Here is a 27,806-nt window from a genome sequence, read left to right as displayed (position 1 = left end):
GCTGTATGTATTAAGGTCTTGCAAACTGTATTTAATAATGTTTTGGAATTTTTAAAATTGCCACTTTTGAGAAATTTAGATTTTAAAATTTACAATTTTTTAAAAGAATTGTAATCCCTATCTTGTGGCATATCATATTAAAGCCCCATTCAACAGCTTTAAAATGAGACCACTCCCAGGTTTACATCATCACTGGTTGCTAGCCTTTAGGCATCCAAAGGTGCCAAAACATGTAGTAGTAGCAGTAGTAGAAGCAGTAGTAGTAGCAGCGGCAGCAGCAGCAGCAGCTTTATTTATTGCAGATATCTTTTTACTAGGATATAGGACATGTCAAAGTATTTACAAATTTAGATCAATTTAAAATAAGCTAATTCGTATACACATATATTTACCGACTTCTAGTTAGAGACAATCATTACATTTACTCCTGGTATACAATACTTTTTTTACAAATAATGTATTAAATCTGGTGATCTCTGGGCCATTTTCTGTACTGCAACTTCCCATTTGCTATCCTGAAAAACTAAGTCAGCATCCCTCCATAATGAGTGAGATGTTGAGCTCAGAAAGATGAAGAGGTTTTAGTATTGTGCCATGCATAGCTTGGGGGTAAGTATTTCTAGAAAGGAAAAAAAGAAGGGAAAAGTATTTCTAGAAAGGAAAAAAAGAAGGGGAAAAACATATAAAGTGGAAGGTGTTATGTAGAATGTTGGATATTTTATAATCATTATTATTATTATTATTAGTATAACATTTTTTATCCAAACCATACTGTGTTAGCTAAGTAATCCTTCAATGTATAAAATGTGTTACATAACTGGTACTTTTTAGCTGCCTTTTTAAATAAGTGTGTTTTTGCAATTTTGTTAATCTCTTGTATGGTAATTTATTGTAGTTTTATTCCTTGGTAGAAAATGCTATTTTGAGTTTCATGTGTATTTTTTCTTGGTAAATGTAAGTTGAGTCTCTCTCTCTCATTGCATGGTCATGGACAGAGCTGTTTGTGCAGTAATTGCCAATGTTATTTTTGATGTGTACAACTGACTGGTAAATGTATTCACATGGAGCAGTCCCCAATGTTCTGAACAGATCTTTACAATGAGTTCGACTTGTATTTTTGGTTATTAGTTTTACGGGTCTTTTCTGAAGTTTGAAAATTGTGTTCATATTGTGTGCATTTGTTCCCCAAAAAAGAATGCCATAGCTAATAACTGAGTGTACATATGAATAATATGTAACTAGAAGACACTGCATGTTACACACTGATGATAGGATTCTAAGGGCATAACATGCTGATGACATTCTGTTTGCAAGTACCTTTGTGTGTTCACACCACTTCAACTGAAATTCATTCCTAGAAATTTTGCATTTGTTACAGTCTGTAGAGGTGCCATCTACATTTAATTTAACATTGTCATTTTTCCTCTTCAAACTGAAATTCATGGCATTAGTTTTCTTTAGGTTCAATGTCACTTTATTACTTATTGACCAATCGTAAACTTCCTTTAGAGTTTCATTTGCTTTCACAGCAAGGAGTTCTCTTGTTTTCTCAGTGACTATAATATTGCTGTCATCAGCAAAGAGGATTTTTTTGCCATCAGTAACACTACTGAGAAAGCCAGGAACAATATTGGTCCTAATATGCTACCTTGTGAACCCCTATATTAATGTATTTTGGTTCTGATAAGTGTTTTAGTAAATGTTTGGATCTATTTGAAGTATGTGTTACCTCTACTCTTTGTACCCTATGTATTAGGTATGATTGAAACTAGTCATTAGCTACTCCTCTTATTCCTAATGCTTCTAATTTATTTAATAGTATCTTGTGGTCAACTGTTTCAAACACCTTAGAAATATCCAAAAATATGCCTGTGACACACTCATCTTTGCCAGGAACATCGAGTACAATTTTTGTGAATTCCACTATGGCTGACTCCATATTTTTGCCACTTCGGAAACCGAACTGTGATTCACTTAAAAGATTGTATTTATTCAGGTAATTCATTTATCTGTCTTTCATAATTGCTTCTATTATTTTTGAGAATGCTGACAGCAGGGAAATGGGCCGGTAATTTTCTATGTCTTCTGCATTACCTTTCTTAAGCAAAGGTACAACTCTTGCCTGTTTTAACTGCTCTAGAAATGTCCCTGATGTGAAGGATTCATTTATTATAGTTGTTAAGGGGCCTTGCATAATCCCTATGCATTGTTTCCGTACACAGATTGGTACTTCATCTAAGCCTACTGACTTTTTATTTTTTAGTTTTTGAATTGTTTTACTGACTTCATTCTCTGTGGTTGGAAATAACATCATTGTTTTTAGGGCAACATTATTTACAGGTGTTATATTTGTTTGGGGAATTTTTGCTGTACCTTCTCTGCAATACTTGAAAAATACCCATTTACATAGTTTGCTAAGTGCTGTGGATCATTTATTACTTTATCCCCCTCCCTTAGCAGTATGTTATTCTGTTTGTTTGCCCCCTCCCTGTTTCCTTTTTTATAACATCCCAAACTGCTTTGCTTTTATTCTCTGCATTATATATTATTTTGTCATTAAATGACTTTTTTGCAACAATCAGCACCTTCCTATAGATCTTTTTGGATCTGTGATAGAAATTTAAGAATTCTGGATAATTGCAAATCTTTTTCATGGAACTGAGGTGTTTGTTTGGGAGGACTTCTTAACACCTGCTGTTATCCATCTGTTTTTGTGGGATGTTGATACAGTCATGCATACTTTTGGAAATGCCTTTTCAAAGTTCAATTTAAACACTTTGGAGAACATAGAGAATTTCATATTCAAATTGGTTTCCTTATCCACTTCATCCCAGCTTTGTTTTTCTAGTTCCTTTGAAAAATCTTTTATTTTGATTTCTGATAGATGTCGTTTGTAGGCTTGTAGTTTAGGGAATGATTCGATGCCCAATTTTACTGTTGTTTTTTGACAGAGATGGGCTGATAGAGATCTTTTACAGCTACATCACATTTTTCCCTGTCCATATTTGTGGCCACATGGTCAATTACTGATGAAGCTGTCGTGGTAACCGTTGTTGCACTATTGACCAATAGGGACATGCTAAAACTTTGAAGGATGTTTATGAAGGATTCATTTATGTTGTTAGTGTTGATGTTAATGTCCCCACACAGAATTATGTGGACCTTTTTTACTTGAGACTTTATCTAAAACTTCTGTTAGGTTACTGAAAAATGTGTTCACACTACCACTGGGAGATCTATACATAAACAAAATGATTAATTTCTTGGTGATGTCAAGCCCTGTTAATTCAATAGCTGATATTTCAAAGTGTTTGTCTTCACATACAGTACTGAGGTCATGTCTTGATTTGAACTGTGTTCCTTTTCTGATATAAATGCATGATCCTCCACTCCTTGAATTGCCCTTCCATACAAAGATAATACTACATGTTGGATTTCTGTGTCTCTACACCAGTTCAAAGACTGGAGCTGAACTTCTAATAGTTGTATTTTATTTTTTATTGATTGCATGTTTTGATGGATGATTGTGAAGTCTGTGAAATGCCCCATGTTACTCTTTCCAATGGTTTGTTTTTCTTTGTGAAATCTGGTATATGTGATATTTTAGCTGTTAAAATCTGTCTTGTGAGTGATTGTTTCAGTATTTTTTTAAAATGCTGGAGATACTCTTTAGGCAGGGGAACCAGTTGTCTGAATTTATCCTAAAAAAGACCTACTTTTCCTACCTATGACAACAGGTATTTGACCATTTGTGGCCCAAGATCCACACCCTATACTTTCATGAATCAGCTATACCAATCTTCCCTTCCCGGTCATGTTTAGGTGTAGGTCATGCCTAGTGAAACCCCATCTGTTGATAGTTCCGACAGGCACCAGAGAAACACGAGCAAAGTTGGCTGTCCTCAGAGCCATCCCTAACCCCACATTGATTCGCCTCACAGCTCCATCAAGGTGTGGTTGATCATGATGCTGGAACAGCTCAACAAAGTGTACGTTGATGCCATGTGTCAGGGAAGCTTTCTTGTCCAGATCACCAACTATGTCATGTACCCCATCCCTGTCCAAACTGTTTCCCACCCCACCCACTATCACTACATGGTCCTCTTTTGTAAAGTCCTTACATAAAGACCCTACTTCCTCCATCACATGACAACCCTGCATTTGGTTTGAAGATACTGGTGGCCTGTTCCTGTTCCCCAATCAAAATGTTCCTACTGCATACTCTGCAGTTCCAGGGGAGAGCCTCTCTCTTCTCCCAACATTCTCCCCACTGCATCCCCCCCCCCCCCCCCCCCCCCCCCGTGAAAATATTTCCTACAAGATTGGCAACAAATCCCTGTACTCGCTACCCTATAACAGCTCCCACATTTCTCACTCAGTCAGTTTCGAAAGAATAATTAAGTTTAAAGAATGTTTTAAATTTGCCAAGGACGCGAGATTGGTTGTGTGTAAATAAAAAAGACACAAAGGTCTTATGTGCAGTGGTTGTTTTTTTGTACTGATCTAGAGATAAAATGACAGAAGACTGAATTTGTAATTAATTTGCTTTCAGAGAATTTACGTTATCAAGTTTGTTTGGTCAGTTTTTTGAAAGTTTATAACTCGGAAAATTTAGGCCAAAATCGCGTTTATCTAGCTGGTAAGCAATACGAAGTGTGTCAGTTAAGTACGATTTAGAAATGTTACACTTTTATTGCAACAATAGACACTGATGAAACTAGTAGCAGCCTTTTGAAAACAAATTTTGCACTGTCAAGAAAACTTGCATAGAATTTTTTGTGTTTGTCACACAAAATTTCAGGGTATGTCGTAATTATCGGGACTTCAGCTAAAGTACAAGTTTGTTCAAGAACAAGCACAGCTGGGATGCTAATATTCAGTTGTGTGTCAAGATCGGACACTACAGCAAGTATACAAAACAAAGAAAATTTAAGTTGACTCGATTTCCTCTTAAATAAGTTCTTTTAGCGGACAAAGAAAATACCTGTGATCTCACTCGGTGGCCATCTTGAAATTTCTTCATAAAAATTTAAATCTTTGAAAATTAATAACTTCAAAAATAATTGTGCTTCATAACTGAAATTTGGTATTTTTCCTTAAGTCCCTGATATATCGCTGCATACCAAAAATCGTGGAAATCTGAGACATCAAGTCTGAATCAGTGCATTGATTTGACATGGAATGACCCTCACTTCAGATGTGCAGTTAGCTTACTACTCATAAAAGTAAAGGTTACTTGTAACTGTGACTAATTATGTCCTGTTGGCTCTTGGCACAAAGCATACTCTCTCTAAAAACGCACAAGAAAATCTGCTCAGTGTCATTCCTAGGATTCCACACATGAAAAAGTCATGTGAAGTCTTGAGGTGGAGTCGGGGTGGAATGGCACTAAGAAATATCTGAATATCACAGAATTTAGTATAGTCCCAGATCATGTAAAAGGGCCATTCCATGTCAAGTGGTCTAATTTCAGAAAAAAACTTCAGAATAAATTCCAGCATGACCATCACAGGTTTTTCTGAAATTTTGTGTGAACAGTTGCACATGTTCCCAGTGAACATTGGGAGTTTTTACTTCCAGTAGTTTAATACTTGCAGAGATATACCCGTAGTCATTTGTTTGATCCTGTAGTGCAGCAGTGAGTTTTCGACAAAACTGCGACGTAGTATCTCCTGAAATATTTTCTTGAAAGAAACATAAATAGGCCACCTTGTGCAACTTCTTGCACTCTCCTGAGTGAAATAAATGCCTTAGAATATAGAATTTCATTCTCCTATTGATTTCCAAAAGCTGAATTGTGGTGTCAAACAAATTACTATACAACCGGAAGTATTGAATTAATAATTATGAAAATTTACCAGTGTCATTGGGGACATGTATGGTTGTTCATACAAAATTTTATCAATCTCCATTATGGTCATGTGGGAACCTGTAGACCACTTGGCGTGGAATTGACTCCATTTACTCTTACATGATTAGGGTATAGTGACTTCACAGTTCAGTAGCATAGTCAGCAGACTTCCAAGTAATTATATGATGACAGGATTTGAATCATACCACACCTCTGGCAATTTTTTCTGTTTTAATTTAACTTGTTGAATCCATAGAACACAAAATTAATGTAACAAACAGTTAACATTCCTTATTGAGATATTTTTAGCCTTAAAACTTGCACAGCGTTTCACATGGTCCATTTCATCTCTGTCAATATGTTGTCATTGGGGCTGAGGTTTGGTATAAATTCTTGGTGAGAGTATGCTGGGCAGCATCAAGTCAGTCATATGTCCTGTGAAACATCCCAACTCCACATGAAGACATCCACGTCCAAATTGCCACAGACATGTGGCTGGTTAGTCAGTCAGTCAGTGTTCCATTTATAACGTCCACAATAAATCGCAATGATTTAGGATGAATCATTTTATATTCTTATCCTAAAGTACTTTGTAAATGTGCCTACAGCTGATCAGTTATAGTGTTTTTCTTCTGCCATATTGTGCAATTGAAATAGTTAGCAACCTAATATGTGGTGACCAATATAACTTGCCATGTTAAAATGTCGGTCAATGTAGTAGATTATGCCACCACAAGCAGGGGTAATGTCCAATGTTATATATTACACCAGAATGGTGTTCCCCTTCAGGTATGATGCTGCTAAAATGTTTAGCCCTGTACACAGTTTAGATCACTAAGCCTTGGTTAATGAAAGAAACATGGTCTACAGTCATCACATTTGATGACTAGTTAGGACTGGAGAGTTGATGGGGCATTAGGTGGATTACTTGCTCACCTGGACATTGTGGGTTCAAATCCCTAAAGTTAACAGTTTTTGTTTGTCACATGAATAATTAGAAGTGTTTAGTAAAACTGTACTTTGTGTGATAATTACGGGAAAATCTAATAATGCAGGTAAAAATAATGCAATGTACAGCTACAGTTAGTTCCATGTTACATGGATCATTTGCATGATAAATGGTAATTATGTGAAATGAATCATTTTACATTCACATCACAAATTAATTTGTAGATGTGCTGAACATTTTTGTTCTGTTTATTATTATTATTAAATATACAGGCATGAGTTAGCAATTCCTGCCCACAGCCTTTTACACACTACAATAAGAGAGATTCCTCTATGGAATAGGAGTTGCCAAAGGGTTTATCCTCAATTCATTTTCAAATTTTACTTTGCTGTGTCAGACATTTTATATCACTGTGCAAGTTATAGATAATTTTAGTTGTCATGTGCACCCCTTTTTGTGCTAAAGAATAGCATAATGTGGAGTAGTGAATGTCATTTTTCCTTCTGCCATCATAATTATATACATCATTGTTCCTTTTGAAGTACATTTGATTATTTACAAAAAATTTCATGAGAGAATAAATGGCTGAAGCAATAGTCAAAACTCCCAACTCCTTAAACAGGCGTCTAAAAGATGATCGTGGGTGAGAACCATGTATTGTTCTTACAGCATGATTTTTAGTGAAGAAGATTACCTTTCCTAAATATGAGTTATCCCAGAACATTATTCTGTGTGACATTATTGAATGAAAACGTGCAAAATATGTGAACCTACTGCTTTGTGTGTCCTCAAGATTTGCAGTGATTCTAGGTGCAAATGTTGAATGACGAAGTTGTGTTAGGAGTTCCAAAATGTGCTTTTTTCCAATTTAAACTCTAATCAATATGGAAACCTATGTATTTTGAAGTTTTGACTCTATTTATTATTTCCTCACCATTTGTTACATGTATCGTTGCTGTAATACCCCTGGTTGCACAGAACTGAATATGTTGTCTTTTTAAAATTGAAGGTGAGACCATTTGCAGAAAATCTGTCAATGATGCTTTTAAGAACCTCATTTACCATTTCTATGGTTGCTGTATGTATGCTTGGATTGATTACAATACTAGTATCATCTGGAAAAAAGAACTATCTTGCTAGTAATTGTGGTGCAGAAAATTTTTGTGTTTTGAGTGCCTTTGACATTTATCATTAGACACATAAAGACAAAGTTCAGGAAGAGGCTGCCTGAACAGTAATATGAAACAATAAACATTACAGTTACCTATATTTTTACCTATATAGCTAAGACCTAGTCACCTAAATTGTTTCACAAGAGTTACTTTTGAATGGTCCACTGTCAATGTGTCAAAGCGCATCAGAATCCTTGGTTAGTTGTGTGTATCCACCCCTTGTCAGAATTCTGTAATATAATTGTAAGATAATATGCAGCTGTTGGGTAGACAGAATACTCAGCTGCTGATGGTAGACTTACGGAATTAATGTATTATTAGTATTATAGTTTTTTTGCATAGTTTTCAGAGCCATCCCATACACGTGAGCTAGCAGCAAACATTGGCCCCAGTTTTATCGTATTTTGCCATTACAAATAACACTCATTGTTCTACAGAATAGTGTTTTGTACATACAAGAATCAATGTTAATTGGTATCAGGAATTCAACAATGGTGCAGAGTGGGCTTTGTACAAGTTTGACTTTGTTCACCTTCTCATCCATACACACATTTTGATCACTTCATATTGTATAACTTGCACGGCATTGGGTCTCATTCGATTAACATCATGGGCCAATTGAGCTACAGGAACTTAGTTGATAGAGTGTGCAATGGAACAGGATGATGCAATGTATTGCATATGAATGACATGTAGTAGAAAAGTACTCTATCCCCTGATTGGTTCAGGGCTCGGGAATAGAGATCAGCATATTCCAGTACAATATTAGCAGCGATGTCTCGAGATAGTATTGGGATGATCTCCTGGTGGAGGGATTAATAGAGTTGTTTAGTTACTGTCATTAATATCATTCAGGATTTGTACTCTCTTTTGAGGAGAATTGCCATGCAGTTGGTTCCTTGGTTTTGAAGTCAAAGTTTGCAAAAAATGTTGAGTGTTTCAGTGGTTTTAAAAGAGGCTTGGAATAGATTGTGTGAACAGAGGCCAAGTTTTTGTGGCCAGCACATTCCTTGCAGCTGACAAGGACAGCACTGCCATTATATTCTGCAGTCAAATAAAACTATTGATTGCAGACATATTTGAGGCAATAGATTACCACAGACATCTTCTACATATGGTGGCTTTGTTGTTTTGCATCTTAATGCATCATTTGATTATGATCTCATTTGAATATAATCTCATTTGAGCAAGCATTGCAGAATGTCTTCAGATTTTTCTGGATGTCTGTTTGTGGCAACCAAGGATGTCACAGTTCACGTGGATTCCAGCCTATGAGGAGACTGAAGATTGGCATATATCCAGGAATACACCACTTTAGGTCACTATAATGGGCTAAGCATTGATCAGCACTCGAGGGCCATGTTGGTATGACCCTAGGACACACAACAAAAATATTACAGTTTGTTATTAATAGTGCATACCAGAAATTTAAACTCAGACTTTATTAGTATAATCAGCTGCTGTGCATTTATGGTTGTGGTATTCATTTTGGGAAAGAGTACTGTGATTCCACAAGTGGAAATGGCTGGTATGGGCACACCCTGAAACCCCCCCCTCGGGGGCTCACCGATCTTTGGCAGGTTTGTGCTTGACTACCATGTGTCCCCAGCCTTTGCAACATCTTTTCCCTTCCGTGATGCATGTCTGTCCTCTTGCTGTTCTTTTTCCCCTCCCTTGGGGAACATGTCTGGGGTATTTTTCGTAATGTACTCTGCATTTTCAGTGACTGACATCGGAACAGTCTCACCACTGTTTTTTCATTCCTTTTTTCTTCTTTCTTCATTCGCTTTCTCCTGTCCTTCCGCCACTTCAGCATTTGAGGTTCCTCTTTTTCTTCTTCCTCTCTGTGCACTCCTGAAGGCCAACTCACACATCTGATATGTAACAGGTGAAGGTAACACGTAATTCCCATCCCTGGGTTGACAGGTAGGGTTTCCACATACCGCCTGGTACAGGCCAGGCCCAGGGAAGGGTGATTGCCTGAGCTGCTACCTTCCCATATTGCCGATTGGTCCCTCTGTCAGGTGTTTGGGAGGTGTGGCTTGAGGTGTGAACAATCACCTAAGGTGGGTGCGTCCCCTTCTGAAGGGGGCCCCTAATTGGAAGGATCACACCACCAGACACACTGGCAATCATGGTGGATTTTCTTGCAATGAGCCAATTATCTTCTTTACAGTCAAAGTCTACAAAATGTAAATGGAAGTAGTTAAACAATTCAAAGACCCTTCCAGTGGCACCACGGTACCTCATGGTTTCACGTACTGAAGATGCAGTCCTTTGCATTGGTAAATCCTTTTATTATTCAGAAAGTTGTTGATGCAATTGCTGGCCCTGTGAAATCCTGCTCATGTTTACGCGATGGCACTTTGTTTTTGAAGACTAGTTGTGATTCTCAAGCATAACAACTGGTTGCAGCTCTGCTCCTCCATGGCTATCCTGTTCGTGTCGAGGCCCATTGAATGATGAATTCTTCCTGTAATGTTATTTACATTAGGCTGTTCGATGGTGTGACAGAGACAGAAATCCAAATATACCTCTCTGATCAGGGTTTCATTGCAGTCCGTCAGTGATGATAAAGGGGAATGCCTCTTTAATGACAAAAGCACTCATTTTCTGACTTTTCTCTGGTGTTCCCATCAAATATCAAACCAGGTTATGAAGTTATCACTCTCAGTCTGTATGTTCTGAACCCAATGCACTGCTGCCTGTGTCATTGTTACAACCACTCTAGAGTCTCCGGTCGACAACTGGCCAATGTGTCATCCGTGGTAGGGATGCTCACGAGAGCAATTGTCCACCTCCTCCTTCCCGGTGTATCAACTGCACTGGCGACCATGCCGCAGCCTCCAGAGATTGTTCCATGTATCTCGACGAGTGGGCTGACCAGGAGATCTGGGTGAAGGAAAAAGTGCCTTCTACGCTCGCTCACAAGTTGTTGGCTAGTTGGAAACCCTGCATTTACCACCCAGCACTTAAAAGTATTGTTCTTGCTGCTTCTCGCTCCATGAACGACACGGTTCTGCAGACAAATGACCTCAAATACAGCATTGCAGTTGTAAAATCGCTCAGTGTTATGGTAGCAGCCCAGTCTCCTCCTCCAGCTGTGCAGCAAGCCACGAAACTTTGGGTGAAGTCACCTGCTACACAACCAGCAGTCCGGAAAGAATGGAAGGAATACTCCCATGACTTAATATGTCCCTCCAGCCAACCAACATCTGAGCCCCCCTTTGCCAACCGGAAAGGCTCCAAGGCGTCAAACAAAGGCAAACAGTCATATCCTTTGCCGACTTGAAGTTCCTCTTCAATGGTGTCGCCATGTGGTACCCTCACCTAGCCGTCGTCCATGTTGCTGGTGCATACCACCAACAGTTTTTCCGCCCTGGACTCCGCAGACTGACAGAAGGAGAATGGCGGTGCCTCTGTAGATCTCACAGAGCAGGGTCCTCCAGCCACTGTGCCCTGTAGTAGTCCCCCTGTGGGCCTGGTGGTTAGAATAGGCCCGAGGTATTACTGCCTGTCGTAAGAAGTGACTAAAAGGAGTCTCACACGTTTCGTCCTTTATGTGATGGTCCCATGTAGGGTTTGACCTCCATTTTTCAAAATTTTGCCGAAGAGTGAGCCGATTGGGGAAGGGCACCTTACATGATGCATCATGTCCCACCTTACATGGTGCACCGTGTCCATCATGCATGTAGATCTTTAGCCCACTTTCTCATCGTGGCATTGCAGTCCTGCTCACCCTCCATCTCTTGAGCAAGGACACCTTCCTGGGTGCGTTTTCCTCCACCCATTATGCAATATAGTTTTCTGTGCCAATGTTGACCATTGAATTCTCTGCACCTCACGTCCATTGTGGTGAGGCTGCCATGTACCCTGTTGATTGTAACCCCTGACTACACAAGGATCGTTCTGCTGATGCCTGCACATTTAACTCCCCTTTTATGCCATGGAGTAGATGCCCATCTCCTTGGGGCATCAGGACTCCCGGCAATGACCATCCTGCCAGGTGGCCTTTACTGAGGCTGGCTGATGCCCCTGGGGAGGGCGCTGGTCGGAGTGGGTGGCATCAGGGCAGATGACACGCCATGAAGTGTAGTACGTGATCACTTGCTGGTGATCAAACGCCAGCAGTCTCTAAGCATTTCAAGTCTCAGTACAATGGAAGGAAGTACGATCCTAAATCGTTCCCCTCCCTGGTCACACCATGGGAGGAATGCCAGGCTAAGGATGGCAGTGAACCTTATTCACCCCGGTACCTCATATGTACAAGAGCTGATGGGGACTCCTTTGTCTCGATGAAGCCTCAGTTTTTTGTAGAGCATTTAGTGGACAAGTTTGGGGAGGTGGAGGGCTTGTCCAAAACGCAGTCGGTCAGTCTTGATAAAAACGGCATCCTCTGCCCAGTAACGGGCATTACTTGCTTGTGACAAGTTGGGTGATGTTTCCATTATCATCACACCTCATAAGAGCTTAAATATGGTCCAGGGTATTATATTCCACAGGGACCTTCTTTTGCAGTCTGACAACGAGCTGCGCGCCAACTTAGAGTGACGAGGAGTTCATTTCGTCCAGCGCATCCATCAGGGCCTGAGGGATAATCAGATTGCCACCGGTGCCTTCATCTTGGCCTTCAAGGGTGACACATTACCCGAGAGGGTCAAGGTGATGGTCTACCGCTGTGATGTCAAGCCATATATCCTTCCTCCAATGCGGTGCTTGAAGTGCTGGAAGTTCGGCCATATGTCTTCCCGCTGTACTTTCAGCATAACATGTCGAGATTGTGAATGTCCATCCCATCCCAATTCTCTATGTGACCCGCTCCCATCTGTGTCAACTGTGGAGAACATCATTCCCTTGCTCAGCAGACTGCAGGAGTTTACAGCGAGAAAGGAAAATCATAGAATACAAGACCCTGGACTGACTGACCTACACTGAGGCCAAGAGGAAATTTGAGCACATACATCCTGTGGCTATGGCCTCCTCTTATGGCACCGCTACAAGAACAGTTGTAGCCCCATCACCACGGCGAATTCCAGTCAGCTCTCAGTGCTGGAAGACTGCACCTGCCTCCTTGATGGCGGGGGCACTTCCCTCCCTGATGCTCCCACATCAGGAGCACTGTCCCCCCAACCATCAGGGACACCAGTCCCCACTTCTCAACCGGAGAGGCGAAAGGGGTTCATGATCGTCCTCAGTCCTGGAGACTGAATAAGTGAATCCCTCCCAGCCAGAGAAACCCAAGGATCAACAAGAGAAATCCAGAAAGAAAACCCCCAAGCCTAAGGGAATTGCGGTGCATCTGCACCGTTGCTGCCTACAAGCTCTGCATCTGAGGATGAGGTGAAGACGCTGGTGTCTGTTCAGGACCTAGATCTTGCCAGACCCTCAGACACAATGGATATAGGCTGTTCAGGAAATAAGTCGGTGGTAGCAGGTGACCCTGAGGCATAGACTGCCTCATTGAGTGTTTCGTGCCTTCCCAGTCTCACGATCGCGTCATCCTCTAGTGGAATTGCTGGCTGAGCTACGGCAACTCTTAAACTTTACACCTGCTTCCTGCATTGCCCTCCAGGAAACCTGGTTCCCAGCAATGTGGCTGCCTGCCCTTTGCGTCTACAGGGGATAGTACAAGAACCATAGCGAATATAATAGTGTGTCAGGTGGAGTATGCGTTTATGTTCTGAACTCGGTATTTAGTGAACCTGTGCCCCTTCAAACTCCACTTGAAACTGTGGCTGTCAGGATACGGACAACGCAGGAAATAAGTGTCTGCAACATATATATCCTTCCAGATGGTTTGGTACCCCTGAATGTCTTGGCTGCATTGATTGATCAACTCCCTAAACCTTTCCGACATTTGGGAGGTTTTAACGCCTTGTGGTGTGGCACCATGCTTACTGGCCATGGCGGAGATGTCCAGAATTTACTATCCCAACTCGACCTCTGCCTCTGAAATACTGGAGGCGTCACACATTTCAGTGTGGCTCATGGTAGTTACTCGGCCATTGATTTATCAATTTGCAGCCCAGGACTTCTCCCATCTATCCACTGAAGAACACATGACGAACTGTGTGGTAGTGACCACTTCGCCATCTACCTGTCACTCACCCAACGTCAAGCCCACGGACACCTACCGAGGTGGGCTTTAAACAAGGCAACCTCTGCTGTCACTAATGAATCTCCCCCACATGGTGCCATCAATGTTATGATTGAGCAGGTCACTATAATGATAATTTCTGCGGCAGAAAACGCAATCCCTTGTTCTCTAGGGTGCCCCAGGCAAAAGACAGTCCCTTGATGGTCGCCAGAAGTTGCTGAGGCAATTAAAGAGCATCAGTGAGCTCTACAGTGACATAAGTGACGCCCTTCTCTAGAGCACCTAATAGCCTTCAAGCCGCTCCATGCGCGTGTTTGCCTGCTTATAAAATGACAGAAACAGGAGTGTTGGGAGAGGTACGTGTCGACCATTGGGGTGCCATACGTCACCTTCTCCAGTCTGGACGAAGATCAGATGTCTTCTGGGTACCAGACCCCAACAGGTGTCCCTGGTGTTAACATCAGTGATGTGCTCTCTGCTGATGCAAATGCGATTGCTGAGCACTATGTTTGAGCCTCTGCATTGGAGACCTACCCCCCCCCCCCCCCCCCAGCCTTTCACAACCTCAAATGCGAATGGAAAGTCCTCTTGTTCACTACATGCCACAGTGAACCCTGTAACACCCCATTTACAGAGTAGGAGCTCCTCAGCAACCTTGCACATTGCCCCGACACAGCTCCTGGGTCAGATCGGATCCACAGTCGGATGATCAAACATCTCTTGTCTGACTACAAGCGATAATAGCTCCTTGTCATCTTCAACCGGATCTGATGCGATGGTGTCTTTCCATCGCAATGGCGGGAGAGCACCATCATTCTGGTGCTAAAACGTGGTAAAAATCCGCTTTATGTGGATAGCTATTGGCCCATTAGCCTTACCAACGTTCTCTGTAAGCTGCTGGGATGTACTGTGTGTCGGCAGTTGGGTTGGGTCAGGTCGGGTTCTGGAGTCTCGTGGCCTACTGGCTCCATGTCAGGGCGGCTTCCACCAGGGTTGCTCTACCACTGATAATCTTGTATCCCTTGAGTCTGCAATCTGAACAGCCTTTTCCAGATGCCAACACTGGTTGCCACCTTTTTTGACTTAGGTAAAGCATACAACACAACCTGGCAACATCGTATCCTTGCCACATTGTGTGAGTGGGGTCTCCTGGGCCCGCTCCTGATTTTTATCCAAAACTTCCTGCCACTCCGTACTTTCCGTGTCCAAGTTGATGTCTCCTATAGTTCCCCCATATTCAGGAGAATGGCATTCTGCAGGGCTCCAAATTGAGTATGTCTCTATTTTTAGTGGCCATTAATTACCTAGCAGCAGCTGTAGGGCCATCAGTCTCCCTTTCTCTGTACGCAGATGACTTCTGCATTACATATTGCTCCTCCAGTACTGGTGTTGCTGAGCGGTGCCTACAGGGAGCCATTCAAAAGGCGCACACATTCGTCCACGGCTTCCAGTTTTCAGCTGCAAAGTCGTGTGTCATGCACTTCTGCCAGCATCGTAGCGCTCATCCGGAATCTGAAATTTATCTTAATGACAATCCACTCACTGTAGTGGAGACATATTGATTCTTCAGAGTGTTTTTTGATGCCGTTTGACTTGGCTACCTCACCTTCGTCAGCTTAAGCAGGAGTGCGGACATCACCTCAATGCTCGTCGCTGCCTGAGCAACACCAACTGGGGTACAGATTGCTCTACGCTGCTGCAGCTCTATAGAGCCCTTGTTCAATCCTGCCTTGACTGTGGGAGTCTGGTTTACGGTGTGGCAGTGCCCTCAGCGTTGTGTTTACTGGACTCAGTGCACCACTGTGGCGTTCGCCTAGGGACGAGAGTTTTCAGAACGAGTTGGGTGACCAATGTCCTAGTGGAGGCCAGAGTCCTCCATTAAGGATCCAATGTGCACAACTGCTCACCAGTTATATTGCACACATTCGTAGTTCTCCTGAGCATCCAAATTACCATATCCTTTTCCCACCCGTGGCAGTTAATCTCCCTCATTGGTGGCCCATGTCAGGGGTCACGATTGCGGTTCACTTGCGATCCCTTCTCTCCGTACAGGAGTCCTTCCCTTTACCATCTCTACTTTAGGTCCATTCACGTACACCTTCATGGTGTCATGGTGGACACCTCGGCCGAATCTTCGTCTGGACCTTTTGCACAGCCCTAAGGACTCCGTTAACCCCGCCACTCTCCACTGTCACTTCCTCTCTATTCTTTACTTGTTCCGAGACTCTGAAGTTATTTACACCAACGGCTTGATGACTGATGGTAACGTTGGCTTTGCCTATGTCTGCAGAGGCTATACTGAACAGCAATCCTTGCCCGCTGGCTACAGCGTATTCACTGCAGAACTTGTGGCTATATCTTGTGCACTTCAGAACATCTGTTCCTGTTCTGGTGAGTCGTTTCTTCTCTGTTCTGACTCGCTGAGCAGCTTGCAAGCTATCAACCAGTGCTACCCTCGCCACCCTTTGGTAGTGAACATACAGGAGTCCATCTCTGCCCAGGAGCGGTCCAGTCGTTCAATGGTGTTTGTGTGGACCCCAAGACAGATCGGAGTCCCAGGCAGTGAACTTGCTGACAGGCTGGCCAAACCGGCTACGCAGAAACTGCTCATGGAAATGGGCATCTCTGAAACTGACTTGCATTCTGTCTTACACCGTAAGGTTTTTCAGCTTTGGGATACAGAGTGGCATAATAGTATGTACAACAAACTGCATGTCATTAAGGAGACTGTGTACGTGTGGAAGTCTTCCCTGCAGGCTTCTCGCAGGGAATCAGTTGTCCTTTGTCGGCTCTGCATTGGCCATACGTGACTCACACATGGTCACCTCCATCGTCGCAAGGACCCACCTCAGTGTCGCTGTGGCTCCCAAATGACAGTCATCCACATCTTGCTGGACTGCCCACTTTTATTCTCTCTGCGGCAGACTTTTTTCCCCAGCACTCTACCTTCGGTGTTGGGTGACAGTGCCTCAACAGCAGCTTTAGTTTTACATTTTATTGGTGAGGGTGAGTTTTATCATTTGATCTGAGTTTTAGTGCGTGTCCTTTGTCCCTCTGTGTCCTCCACACTAGGGCTTTTAGGGTGGAGGTTTTAATATGTTGCAGAGTGGCTGACTTCTCCTTATTTATTCTCATGGTAATCTGCTTACTTGTTTTTAATCGCTTCTCCCTGTTTCCTGCATCTCTCTGTGGTTTTCTTGTCCTGTTTTGCCCATTGTAGTGTTTGTTGTCCTTCTGTCGTTCTTCTGGTTCTTAATTTCTCCTGTTATTGTGTCGTACATCTTCTTTGTTTTCTTCTTTCCCTTGGGTGAAGGTTCTAGTGGAAACAAGGGACCGATGACCTTGCAGTTTGGTCCCTTCTCCCCCCCCCCCCCCCCCCTTCTCCTTTTAAACCAACCAACCCTGTAGTAGTGAGTCTTTGAAGGATGGCACTCGGCAGCCGCTGAGGTGAGAACCCTTCATTTTTTTCCTTACTCCCCTTCCTTCTTGGCCTTCGATCCGAGAAAGAGAACTGAGGCTGCTCTTAGAATCACAGCATCCGCTTGTTCTCTGTCTCCTGGAACCAAAACTGCGTCCTCACAACCACTGTGACCTCTTCCATTTCTCTCTGGTTTGTTTTGACCTTCCCCCACCTCCTCCCACCGAGAACTGAATTCCGTGATGTGTGGGAGTCACGGTGCTCATCCGGGATGACATTCATAGTCGCACGATGTCCCTGACTACCCGGCTGCTTCAAGCTGTTGCAGTTCACCGTTTCTTTCCTCACTTGACCTTTTCCCTTTGTACCATTCACATCCCTCCGTCATTCGGTGTCAGGAGGGCAGACTACCTCCAACTTATTGGGCAGCTTCCTCACCTATTTCTGCTGTTCAGTTACTTTAATATGCACCATCCCCTTTGGGGTTCTCCCAGGTCCTGTTGGAGAGGTGCCCTTTTGACTGAACCTCTTAATCAACTTAACCTCTTTGGCCTTAACACAGGAGCATCCACATTCCTTTCCGACTCCTCACACACTTATTCCCATTTGGGCCTATCCTGTACTTCCCAGCTTGCCCATAGTCTCGAGTAGTCCATTCTTTCTGACACCTATTCGAGCGACAACTTCCCGTGTGCTACCCATTTGCTGACTCCTACCCCACCTGTGTGCACATCCAAATGGTGGCTTACTAAGGCCGACTGGTGGCTTTACTCCTCCCTGACAACCTTCCACAGTTGTGATGACCAGGTGGACTACCTTACAAACATTATCCTTACCGCAGCAGAACAGTCCATTCCTCGCACTTCCTCTTTATCATGCTGTGTCCTGGTCCCTTGGTGGACTGAGACATGCTGCGATGCAATTCGTGCGCGGAGACATGCTCTGTGTTTTTAACAGTCATCCTACAATCGAAAACTGCATTCATTATAAACAGATGCATGAAAAGTGTTATTGCATTCTTCAGGATAGCAAAAAAGCTAGCTGGGTTTCATTCACTAGTACTTTCAACAGTTCCACCCCTTGGTCTGTCGTGTGGGCCAACCTCCGATGGCTCTCTAAGACCGAGATCCATTGGCCAATTTCGAGCCTGACAGTAGCAGACAAAGTAATCGTGGACTTTGTTGCTATCTCCAACACCTTGGGCCACCATTTTGTGGGCTCTCAAGGGCTCAGCATTGATTTGCTGAGTATGGGCTTGGCGACCCTGGGGTTCCTTAGCTGGGGACTGGTAAGCACTGCCAATCCCCCGTCTCCATAAGCTCTGAGTATGCTTCTGCAACCAACGTGTGTCACGGCGGTGGAACGTTGTGGCTTAGGGAATGGGGATCTGGACTTGACTTCCTGGAACGCAAGGACGGAATTAAAAGGGAAAAAAAGGGATGCATGGCTGTTGAGATGGAACAATCGTTAGCTGGCAGCCTCTGGGGAACCTGCCGCACATCAGTTGTATAAGGCTTACTCAGGCACACAGGGCTCTGTCTGAGTGGATCCTTATTTCCCTTGCTGCTCGTGGGACTGAGATGGAACTCTCGAAATCATCTTCTTCTCTTTCCAGCAGGAAGGGTGTACCGCCTGGGAGTATTACACACATTCATCCAAGAGAATGAGAGCGGCTAGTCCTGATAATAAGAATACTTTGGACTGCAGTAACAAGGCTCATGGAGTCAAGAATAACAATGTGCTTCTGGTGATAAAGAGGAAGGAGTGGACATTTGAGAAAGTGTCCCTCTTTTATATCCATAAGGGTATGGAAGGCCTTGCTGAACATTAAAATCTATGACGCAGTTGCGTAATGGCTCATCATTGGTCGAAACTAACAGGTCAAAGCAGATAGACCTTCTTAAGAAATCACAGAAACTGATTGATATGATATCATTGTTGAGATGCACACCTCTCTCAACTCCAGTAAGGGTGTTGTCACATGCTGAGATATCATGGACGTGGACATAGCAGAACTGAAGCAAGAATGGGCATCCCAGGGAATAGTCAATGTGGAGCAACAAACTCAGAAGAATAATGGAGCAACTGAAAGACTCCCACTTTCATCGTCACATTCATTTCTCCGACACTGCCTGAACATCTTATGGCAGGGTTCCTTCAACTTTATGTTCAGCCTTACATTCCAAACCCTAAACGGTGCTATAAATGCCAGCATTTCAGCCATACAACCATGAGTTGTGGAGATAACGCATACTGTGGAAAAGCCACTATGACGCTGGGACTGACTGCTCATCTCCGGCTATTTGCATCAACTGCTCAGGAAACCACCCAGTCTGGAGCTGAAACTGCCCTTTTTTTGCTGAAGAACACAAAGTACAGGAAACAAAAGTGAAGAAGCGGGTCTCCTATGCCTATGCTGAAAACAGAATGTAAGGCAACAAAACTGCCTGTCTTTGCCACCTTCCATGGTGTAGAAACCTATTCCCAAGGTGGACCATCAACATAGAAGACACCTGATTTTATTTGATTTTATCAGGGTAGTGAATACAGCATTGGTCAAGCCCGCTGGTGCCCACACCAAAACAGAGTTTATTGTGTGGTATCATTCCCTGTGTGTCTAGTAAAGCCAACCAATGCCCTTGAATGGTGCAAGGAGATCCTTTACCAGTGCTTTGCTAGACACAGTTTCTTCAGGTCTGGTTGATCCGAATGTTGTGTGTCTCTTAATCTCCAATGCCTCGCATTCGAAGATCAAATGTGATGCAATTTCCTCACCCACACCTCTCATCCTACATTTGGGGGTCTTCTTCTATTATCCCCATTGTATGTAGGTGTTTTTTGAAGTTCCCATGGCCTTTCAATAGTCCAACCATGAGTATCATTTCTCCCCTGTTCAAGCCCAGGATTGAGACACGTCTTTTAGAACATAGTTTCGGCATCAATACCTTGCCATGTTTTTGCTTTTGGACCTTAGCCCAATATTCTGCATGCTGACTCCTCGTCCAGTCTCGAAGTTTTATTTTGATCATTGCCTTGGTGATTGTCAGGACGGGTTCTGGTCCAATAAATGGTGTCATTGTCCCTATCCTGGCCAACCTATCAGCTTGCTCATTACCACTCATTCCTGAGTGAGCAGAGACCCAGTGCTCCTTATTTGTAGACGATTTTGCTGTTTTCTGTTTGTCCTCCAGTGTTACAACAATGAGCCATCTGTTGCAACTTAAAATGTGTGGTTTAGAGGAGTGGGCTGCAAAAATTGGTTTTCAGTTTACTGCAGATAAGTGCGTGCGAGTTCTTTTTAATCATTCTTGTCGCCGTCTTATTTTGCCTGTCTTGAATATGGGCTACATCATCCTACATTTTAGAGACACAGTGCCATTTCTGGCCTTTATGTTTGACTGCCAATTGTCATGGTTACCGCACCTGCGAGACCTGAAAGCCAGAACCCTGAAGGCATTGATCATTGTCAAGTGTCTTAGCCACAGGTCTTGAGGAGCGGACAGAGCACATCTCCTTCAGTTTTATTGGGCTTTTGTGCATTCGTGGCTGGACTATAGTTGCATGGTGCATGGGTCAGCGAGGCCCTCTTACTTGCGGATCATTGATGCTGTCCGTTATGAGGGGATTCGGCTGGCCACAGGTGCTTATCGGACCAGTCCCATACCTAGCATCTGTGCTGAGGCAGGGGAACTGCTGCTTACCACCTAGTGGCAGCGCGGTTTGTCAGGTGTGTAAGTTCCTTGCAGCCCCACCTTCACCCGCACACTTCACTGTTGAGGTACAAAGTCATGAATTGATGGGAAGACAAATGGCTGGCAGTAACCGATAACAAGCTCCGTGTCATCAAGCCCACAACTCGGCTGTGGAGTACTTCCTTCCAGCCAAGTTAGCAGGATGAGGTCCTTCTAACCCATCTTCGCATAGGCCACAGCTCTATGTGTATGTATGTGGCCTGTGACTAGGGCCTCCCATTGGGTAGACCGTTCGCCTGGTGCAAGTCTTTCGATTTGACACCACTTCAGCGATTTGCGCGTCGATGAGGATGAAATGATGATTAGGACAACACAACACCCATTCCCTGAGCGGAGAAAATCTACCCAGCCAGGAATCAAATCCGGGCCCTTAGGATTGACAGTCTGTCGCGCTGACCACTCGGCTACCGGGGGCGGATGCCACAGCTCTATGACACATGCATTCTTACTCCAGCGAAAGGACCCTCCTATGTGTGGTGCCTGTGGCGTTCAGATCACAGTGCGCCACATTTTATAGGACTGCATTTTATTTGTCGAGCAGTGGACTGTGGCAGATTTGCCGGCAGATCTGCCATCTATTTTATGTAATGATCAAACTAATGTTGTTAGGGTTTTAAAGTTTTGTTAAGTGTCCAACATTTTTAACAAGATTTTAGGAAGATGTTCTTAATGTGTCAAAGGGTGGCTGGCTGATCCTAGATTTTTGTAAGTGGTCAGCCAGTCACATTTCCCTATGGTTTTTTTTTTTCTTCCCATTAGTTCTCTTCCCTCCTAATTAGTTTTAGTGCATATGAGAGTGCATGTGGTACAGAGCAACTGTGCGGTCATTTCGAGTGCATGTGTGTCCAACACTTTTAGATAATCTCCACATTCGTTTGTTTTCATTAGTGTAAGGACAGTGCTGACCTCACTGTTGGGCACCCATCATATCTAGACTCTCACAGTCTGGACCCAGACAAACGGTTTTCAATTTTCACCGAAGAAGACTAAGTGTGTCAATTTTAACCGTGCTCGTCGGCGTTTTAGCCAACCAGTACACTCACTGGAGGACAATATTTTATGTTTTCAAGGCACTGTTCACGTTTTGGGTTTTTTATTTGACTCTAAATTAACTTGGCTCCCACACATGAAAAACCTATGAACAAAGGGGTTCCAGTCATTGAATATTTTGAAATGCTTAGTGGAAAAACATGGGTATCTGACAGTTCCCACTCCTGCAGTTTTATAGGGCATTTGTTCAATCATTTTTAGATTATGGCATCATGATCTATGGCTCAGGCTGTCCTTCCTACCTCAGGATGTTAGATGCTATCCACCACGAGGACATTCAGATATCGACTGAAGCCTTTTGGACCAGCCCGGTTCAGAGTCCGTGTGCAGAGGCTGGTGAACCACCACACTGGATTCGGCAACGTATCCTTTTGGCTCGACAGGGGCTGAAAACTCAGTGTCACCTCAGCCATTGACATTCAGTTCAGTGGTCCAACCCACCTTTGAACAACTATTCAGGAATTGGCCCCATGCAACCATGCCATTTGGTATACGTTCTACAGTTGTCTCAAGAATCTGGATCTCTCAGGCATCAAAATACACAGCCAGGGATGGAACACATTGCCACTTAGGCATCTTCAGAGGCCCAAAGTGATTTTCACAGTACAAGAAAACTTGCACTCCAGATTTTGTTCTTACAACTTTTTCTGTCCATTTTAAGTTCATACCACTGTTTTATCTTTGTTTGTACAGGTGGAGCCCAGCAAGAGAATGCTCTCGATTTTTCTGATGTTTTCCCTGATGGGGTTTTTAAAGTGTGTTTTCCACAACAATTTACAGATTATGATGAGGAATTATATGGCACTCTTATGGCAGTGGAGAGGGTTCACAGTCATCGCTGTGGAAGGTTTCTTGTCTGTTCCGACTCTCTTGGTACACTGCAAGCACTTCGTCTAATGTATTCAGTGGACCAGCTGATTCAGTTCATCCATGACTCCTTATAGCGGCACCAACACCTTGGCAAGGAGGTGATCTTTTGCTGGGTACCTGGCCACATTGGAATACAGGGCAATGACATGGCCGACAAAGCTACCAAGGAAGCATGTTGGGATAGTGCTGTCCATCAATGTCCCATACTGTTGCATGTCATCATCTCATTTTCTGACAGATGTATCTTTCGTCAGTGGGAGACTGAATGGTTGCAAGTGACAGACAACAAACTGCGGTCACGCAAATCGACCACAAAGGCATGGTGAATTTCTAGTCAGTCTCGCCACTGGAAGGAGATTCTGCTTACGAGACTGCAGATTAACACATGATTTCCTCCTCCGGCGGGAGGAACCACCACTCTGTAAAGTTTGTGGCATGCCACTTTCAGTTTGGCATATTGTGGCTACATGTGTCCTATATACTGATACTGGAGATCTGCCCACCATCCTCATAGATACCGATTACAGTGTTACAAGGGTGGTGAAATTTTGTGAACTGTCGGACCTCATCCCTAAATTGGTGGGAAAGGGTGGCAGTCTTTAATGTATTATAAACTGCTTGACATGTGCGGACAGCCTTTGTCCCCACACGTGAGATTTGTGGGCTGACTTTTCATCAGAGTACTGAAGACCATGATGTCGAGTGCCCTATCTACCCAAATAGTAATCATCATCATCATCATCATCATCATCATCATCTGGCAGTGGCCAGTCATTAATCAAATAGGCTGTGTAGGAGAATTCTGCCTTTGAACATTAATTTTTCATAAGGGCTAAGAGCTCCAGTAGTAACAGGGCATTTTGTGCATAGTGGTCCAAAGCTTTGCATGCTGCACAGGCTTTTATACAGTCAGAACCTTGCAAGCATTTATGTTCGAGTAACAGAAAATATGATTCTTCATTTCTGCTTGCATACCATTTTATATATTAAAATGTATGTTTACTGCTGTAGACTTCATTTCTTTTGCAGATATCTCCCATGAAAAAAGGAAAATCAACGCTGCCATCAAAGCGGCCAACTACTCAACCACATGTGTTGGTCGTGTGTGCATGAGATGTGCTTGCTTGCGTGAATTGTGTGTGTGTGTGTGTGTGTGTGTGTGTGTGTGTGTGTGTGTTTGTTTTCTTGTCTGAGGAAGGCTTTGGTTGAAAGCTAAATGTCTAACAGTCTTTTTATTGTGCCTGTCTGCAGCTTAACGTGTCATCTATACTTTTCTTATTCCAACATGGAGTTCCCATTGTGTGACACTGGCCAGAAAGATGTGTTGGAAGCTGCACAGTAAGCCACACAATTTGTGTTCTTATAGACTGTTTGTTTATGCTAATCTGCTGCCAATGGTATTGCTGTACGGATGCCCTTATCTGTATAGTAATTCAACTCTAACAATGGATTTCATTGGTCTGTTTGCATGTTGTCATTAACATTACTCATAATCAAAAGGAGTAAGACCTCTGGCTGCAGTAAACTCTGTTGTTTACTCCGATAGGCCATGAAAACATCACACCGACCAAAAAATTCCCTGTTAAGGGTCTCTGTAATGTATCTGCAGCTAATGAGTATCAGTCCTTGGAATAGGTCTAGAATACACACAGAAATAGTTTTGCATAATATTTCAAGTAATACTGCCTTTACACATGTTCTCAATGTAATTTGGATAAATGCCACCTCGCATATCATCCGTGTCGGTGCTGCACTGGACTTTGAATCTGGCTGTGACTTTCCACTACAACCTCTTTTGCTGTCAAGTGTACATTATCAGAGGAAAATAATTATGAATATATTGCACTAGGAAGCCTGTGCGTGGTGGTGGTGTCGAGACAGTTGCAGCATGAGGGTATAGATAATTAGTGGAAGTGGTTGTTGAATCTTTGGGTAAATACAGGTTACTATTACGTCGAGAACTAGCAAAAAAAGCTTTTGGACAAGAACAGAGAACTTCAGTTTGGCACCAAGCCAAACAAGTAAAATCCAATTTTAAGTCTTTTTTACTTTATGTTGTAATTATTTTGGTTTGTCTGAAACTTAATTTTTGTTAGTAAACATAGATAACATGATTGATGCAGTTGTTTGTGATTCCACAACTCTGAAAGAGGCTGCTGCATAACCTTTTGTTGTCAGCTTTACATAGTATTCTTATCACTCAATTCTGCAGAATAAACACTTTTGATACAATAGTTTGTAGCTCCATCAAGCATATTAAATGGATAGTTTTGTTCCATGTAACCTACTGGACACAGAGAATGTTGGGGAACTATGTAATTTAGTATCAGGGTTATCTTTTGAAGTATGTTAAAGTGGTCCTCAGTTTTCAAAATTGGAGTTTAAAAGTCCAGCCATTCAATGGGATGTCATTTCTTCGCATTATCTTCTTTGTGAAAAGCATGGTAATTTATGTAGAGGTTTTGGCAGCATCTCCAAAAATATATTATGATATTTTTTTGTGTGTATCCCTGACAACAACATTTTCAGGTATGCATTACAAAGTATGACTTTCTTGAAAGTGAGACTTATACAGTATTATCAGTAAATTAGATGAACAGATCAAATAAGAAATGAAGTGGATCTCCACAGAATGAGTGAGGGGGAAAAGACTGCTTAAAATATTGACAAGAAGAGACAGAATGGTTGGATAATGTGTTAAGACATCAAGGAATAATTTCCATGATTAAGTGATTGCTTTAGATGATAAAACTGTAGGGGAAGAAATGTTGGAATATATCTAACAAATAATAGAAGACACTGGCTGTTATGTGCTATTCTGTGATGGTGAAGACATTGACAGAGGATTGGATGACATGGTGGGCCCCATCTAACAATTCGGGAGACTGATCACCAGAAAGAAAAGATTTTTGGTGGTTAAAAAGACTTTGACATTATCTCGTAGAACATAAAACAACAAACAAGGCGTCAAATTTGGCCAATTGTTGGGTAGACCCAAATATGTAAAAGATTTTTGTACTTGACCACCATTGAGTGTCTCATTTCTACTCGCAGCAACATTCATGGTAGTGAATATCGTGGGGTTACTACAAATTTATTTCCATTGGATAACCACACATATTATACAATATTTTGACCTTGCAATTCAGTGTGCATATAATAAAAATTCCTGACACATTGAAATGATTACCATTGTTGTGTTGTTGTTAGATTCTAAAAAGATAAAAGTATTCACTTAAGATAAAGGTTTTTTTCATATTTTAGCTGAAGCACTTGGAGCAATAGGATCACTGGAAGTATCTGACATTCTAAGGAAATTTGTTGAAGATCCAGCTGTTGAAGTAGCTGAAACATGCCAGTTAGCTTTAGCAAGGATTGAGTGGTTTCATAAATCCAGGGAACCAAATGATCAGCAGAAGAGTCCATATGCTTCAGTGGACCCAGCTCCACCATCATCTGAAAATGATGTACCCCATCTGAAGAACATCTTGTTGGATGAGAATAGCAGTCTGTTTGATAGATACAGGGCTATGTTTGCCTTAAGAAATATTAACACAGAGGAAAGCATATTGGCATTATGTGAAGGTGAGTGTTTTTTAAATTCTGTAATTGTCAAACTGTCTTGAGATTGAATTTTCTGACAAAATGCCTAATCTTCAAACATTTCTTGATTTGTAGGGCTAAAAGTCGGAGGTGCCCTATTTCGTCACGAGATTGCTTTTGTATTAGGACAAATACAAAGTGCGGTATCTGTTCCGTTTCTGGAGGCATCCTTGAAAGATGCTTCTGAAAATGAAATGGTGCGCCATGAATGTGCAGAAGCTCTGGGTGCTATTGCATCTCCGGAATGCTTCGAAATACTAAAGGATTACCTGCAGGACCCAAAACGTGTTGTGAAGGAGAGCTGTGAGATTGCCCTTGATATGTGTGAATATGAAACAAGTACTGAGTTCCAATATGCTGATACATTGCTGAAAGTCCATTGAATATATGATTGTCATCAGCAATGTATTACAGATCCATCTATGTAACTATTTATATATGTACCAAATTACCTATATATTGATAAAGGTAATGTGATGGAACTATTGTAACATATGTAACTGTGAAAGATCTTGAATAGTGTGAAAATTTCTGTAAAATTTTCCCATTACCAAGTAAATTTGTGTGACAAACCTCTCTCACTGGTCACAAAAAATAAATAATCACTTGCAATGCAAAAAAATGGCATTTTCAATAGAATTGAGTCAGTGAACTTGGAGACTTCTTATGCCTGAAGAATGTAATTTTAGCAGAGGTACACGAACCTTATTCTATCCTAAAGGATTGATAATACAGAATGTAATTAATAATCATTGTGTCTTTTTACAATATTAATAGCTTTCAGCCTGTTGTTAAGACTCATTTTGTTAGATAATCAAGTGATAATATCGATAAGTCAGTCTGCTAATGCACTCAATGTAATTTTGATGAGTTTCTTGGTGTGGACACACTTCGATATCTGATTTCATTTACATTTGAGACTAGTGTGTCAAGGACTTTTCAATGCGTGTAGATGTGATAAGTTACTTGATAAGTATATCTTTCCACCATGTCACAATAGTCGTAACATGAGCTGATGTACAGGATTTTTACCCATAGCCTCTT

The 27,806-nt window shown here is 42.4% G+C and overlaps 1 protein-coding gene across 1 annotated transcript in view; it reads left to right on the top strand.

Moving 5' to 3' along the window:
• The window catches only part of LOC124801850 (deoxyhypusine hydroxylase), a 38,175-nt gene extending 10,800 nt beyond the window's left edge, over window positions 1-27,375 (top strand). The window contains exons 2-3 of the mRNA XM_047263104.1: window positions 26,424-26,744; window positions 26,838-27,375. Coding sequence (XP_047119060.1) covers window positions 26,424-26,744; window positions 26,838-27,145 — 629 coding nt within the window. The 3' untranslated portion in view covers window positions 27,146-27,375. The remainder of the gene's footprint in view (window positions 1-26,423; window positions 26,745-26,837) is intronic.
• The last annotated feature ends 431 nt before the right edge of the window (window positions 27,376-27,806 follow it).

The sequence above is a fragment of the Schistocerca piceifrons genome, chromosome 1 (genome assembly GCF_021461385.2).
Source record: "Schistocerca piceifrons isolate TAMUIC-IGC-003096 chromosome 1, iqSchPice1.1, whole genome shotgun sequence".
NCBI classification, from domain to species: domain Eukaryota; kingdom Metazoa; phylum Arthropoda; class Insecta; order Orthoptera; family Acrididae; genus Schistocerca; species Schistocerca piceifrons.
Note: the sequence above shows the minus strand (reverse complement) of the source record. Positions and strands in the feature narration are given on the sequence as shown.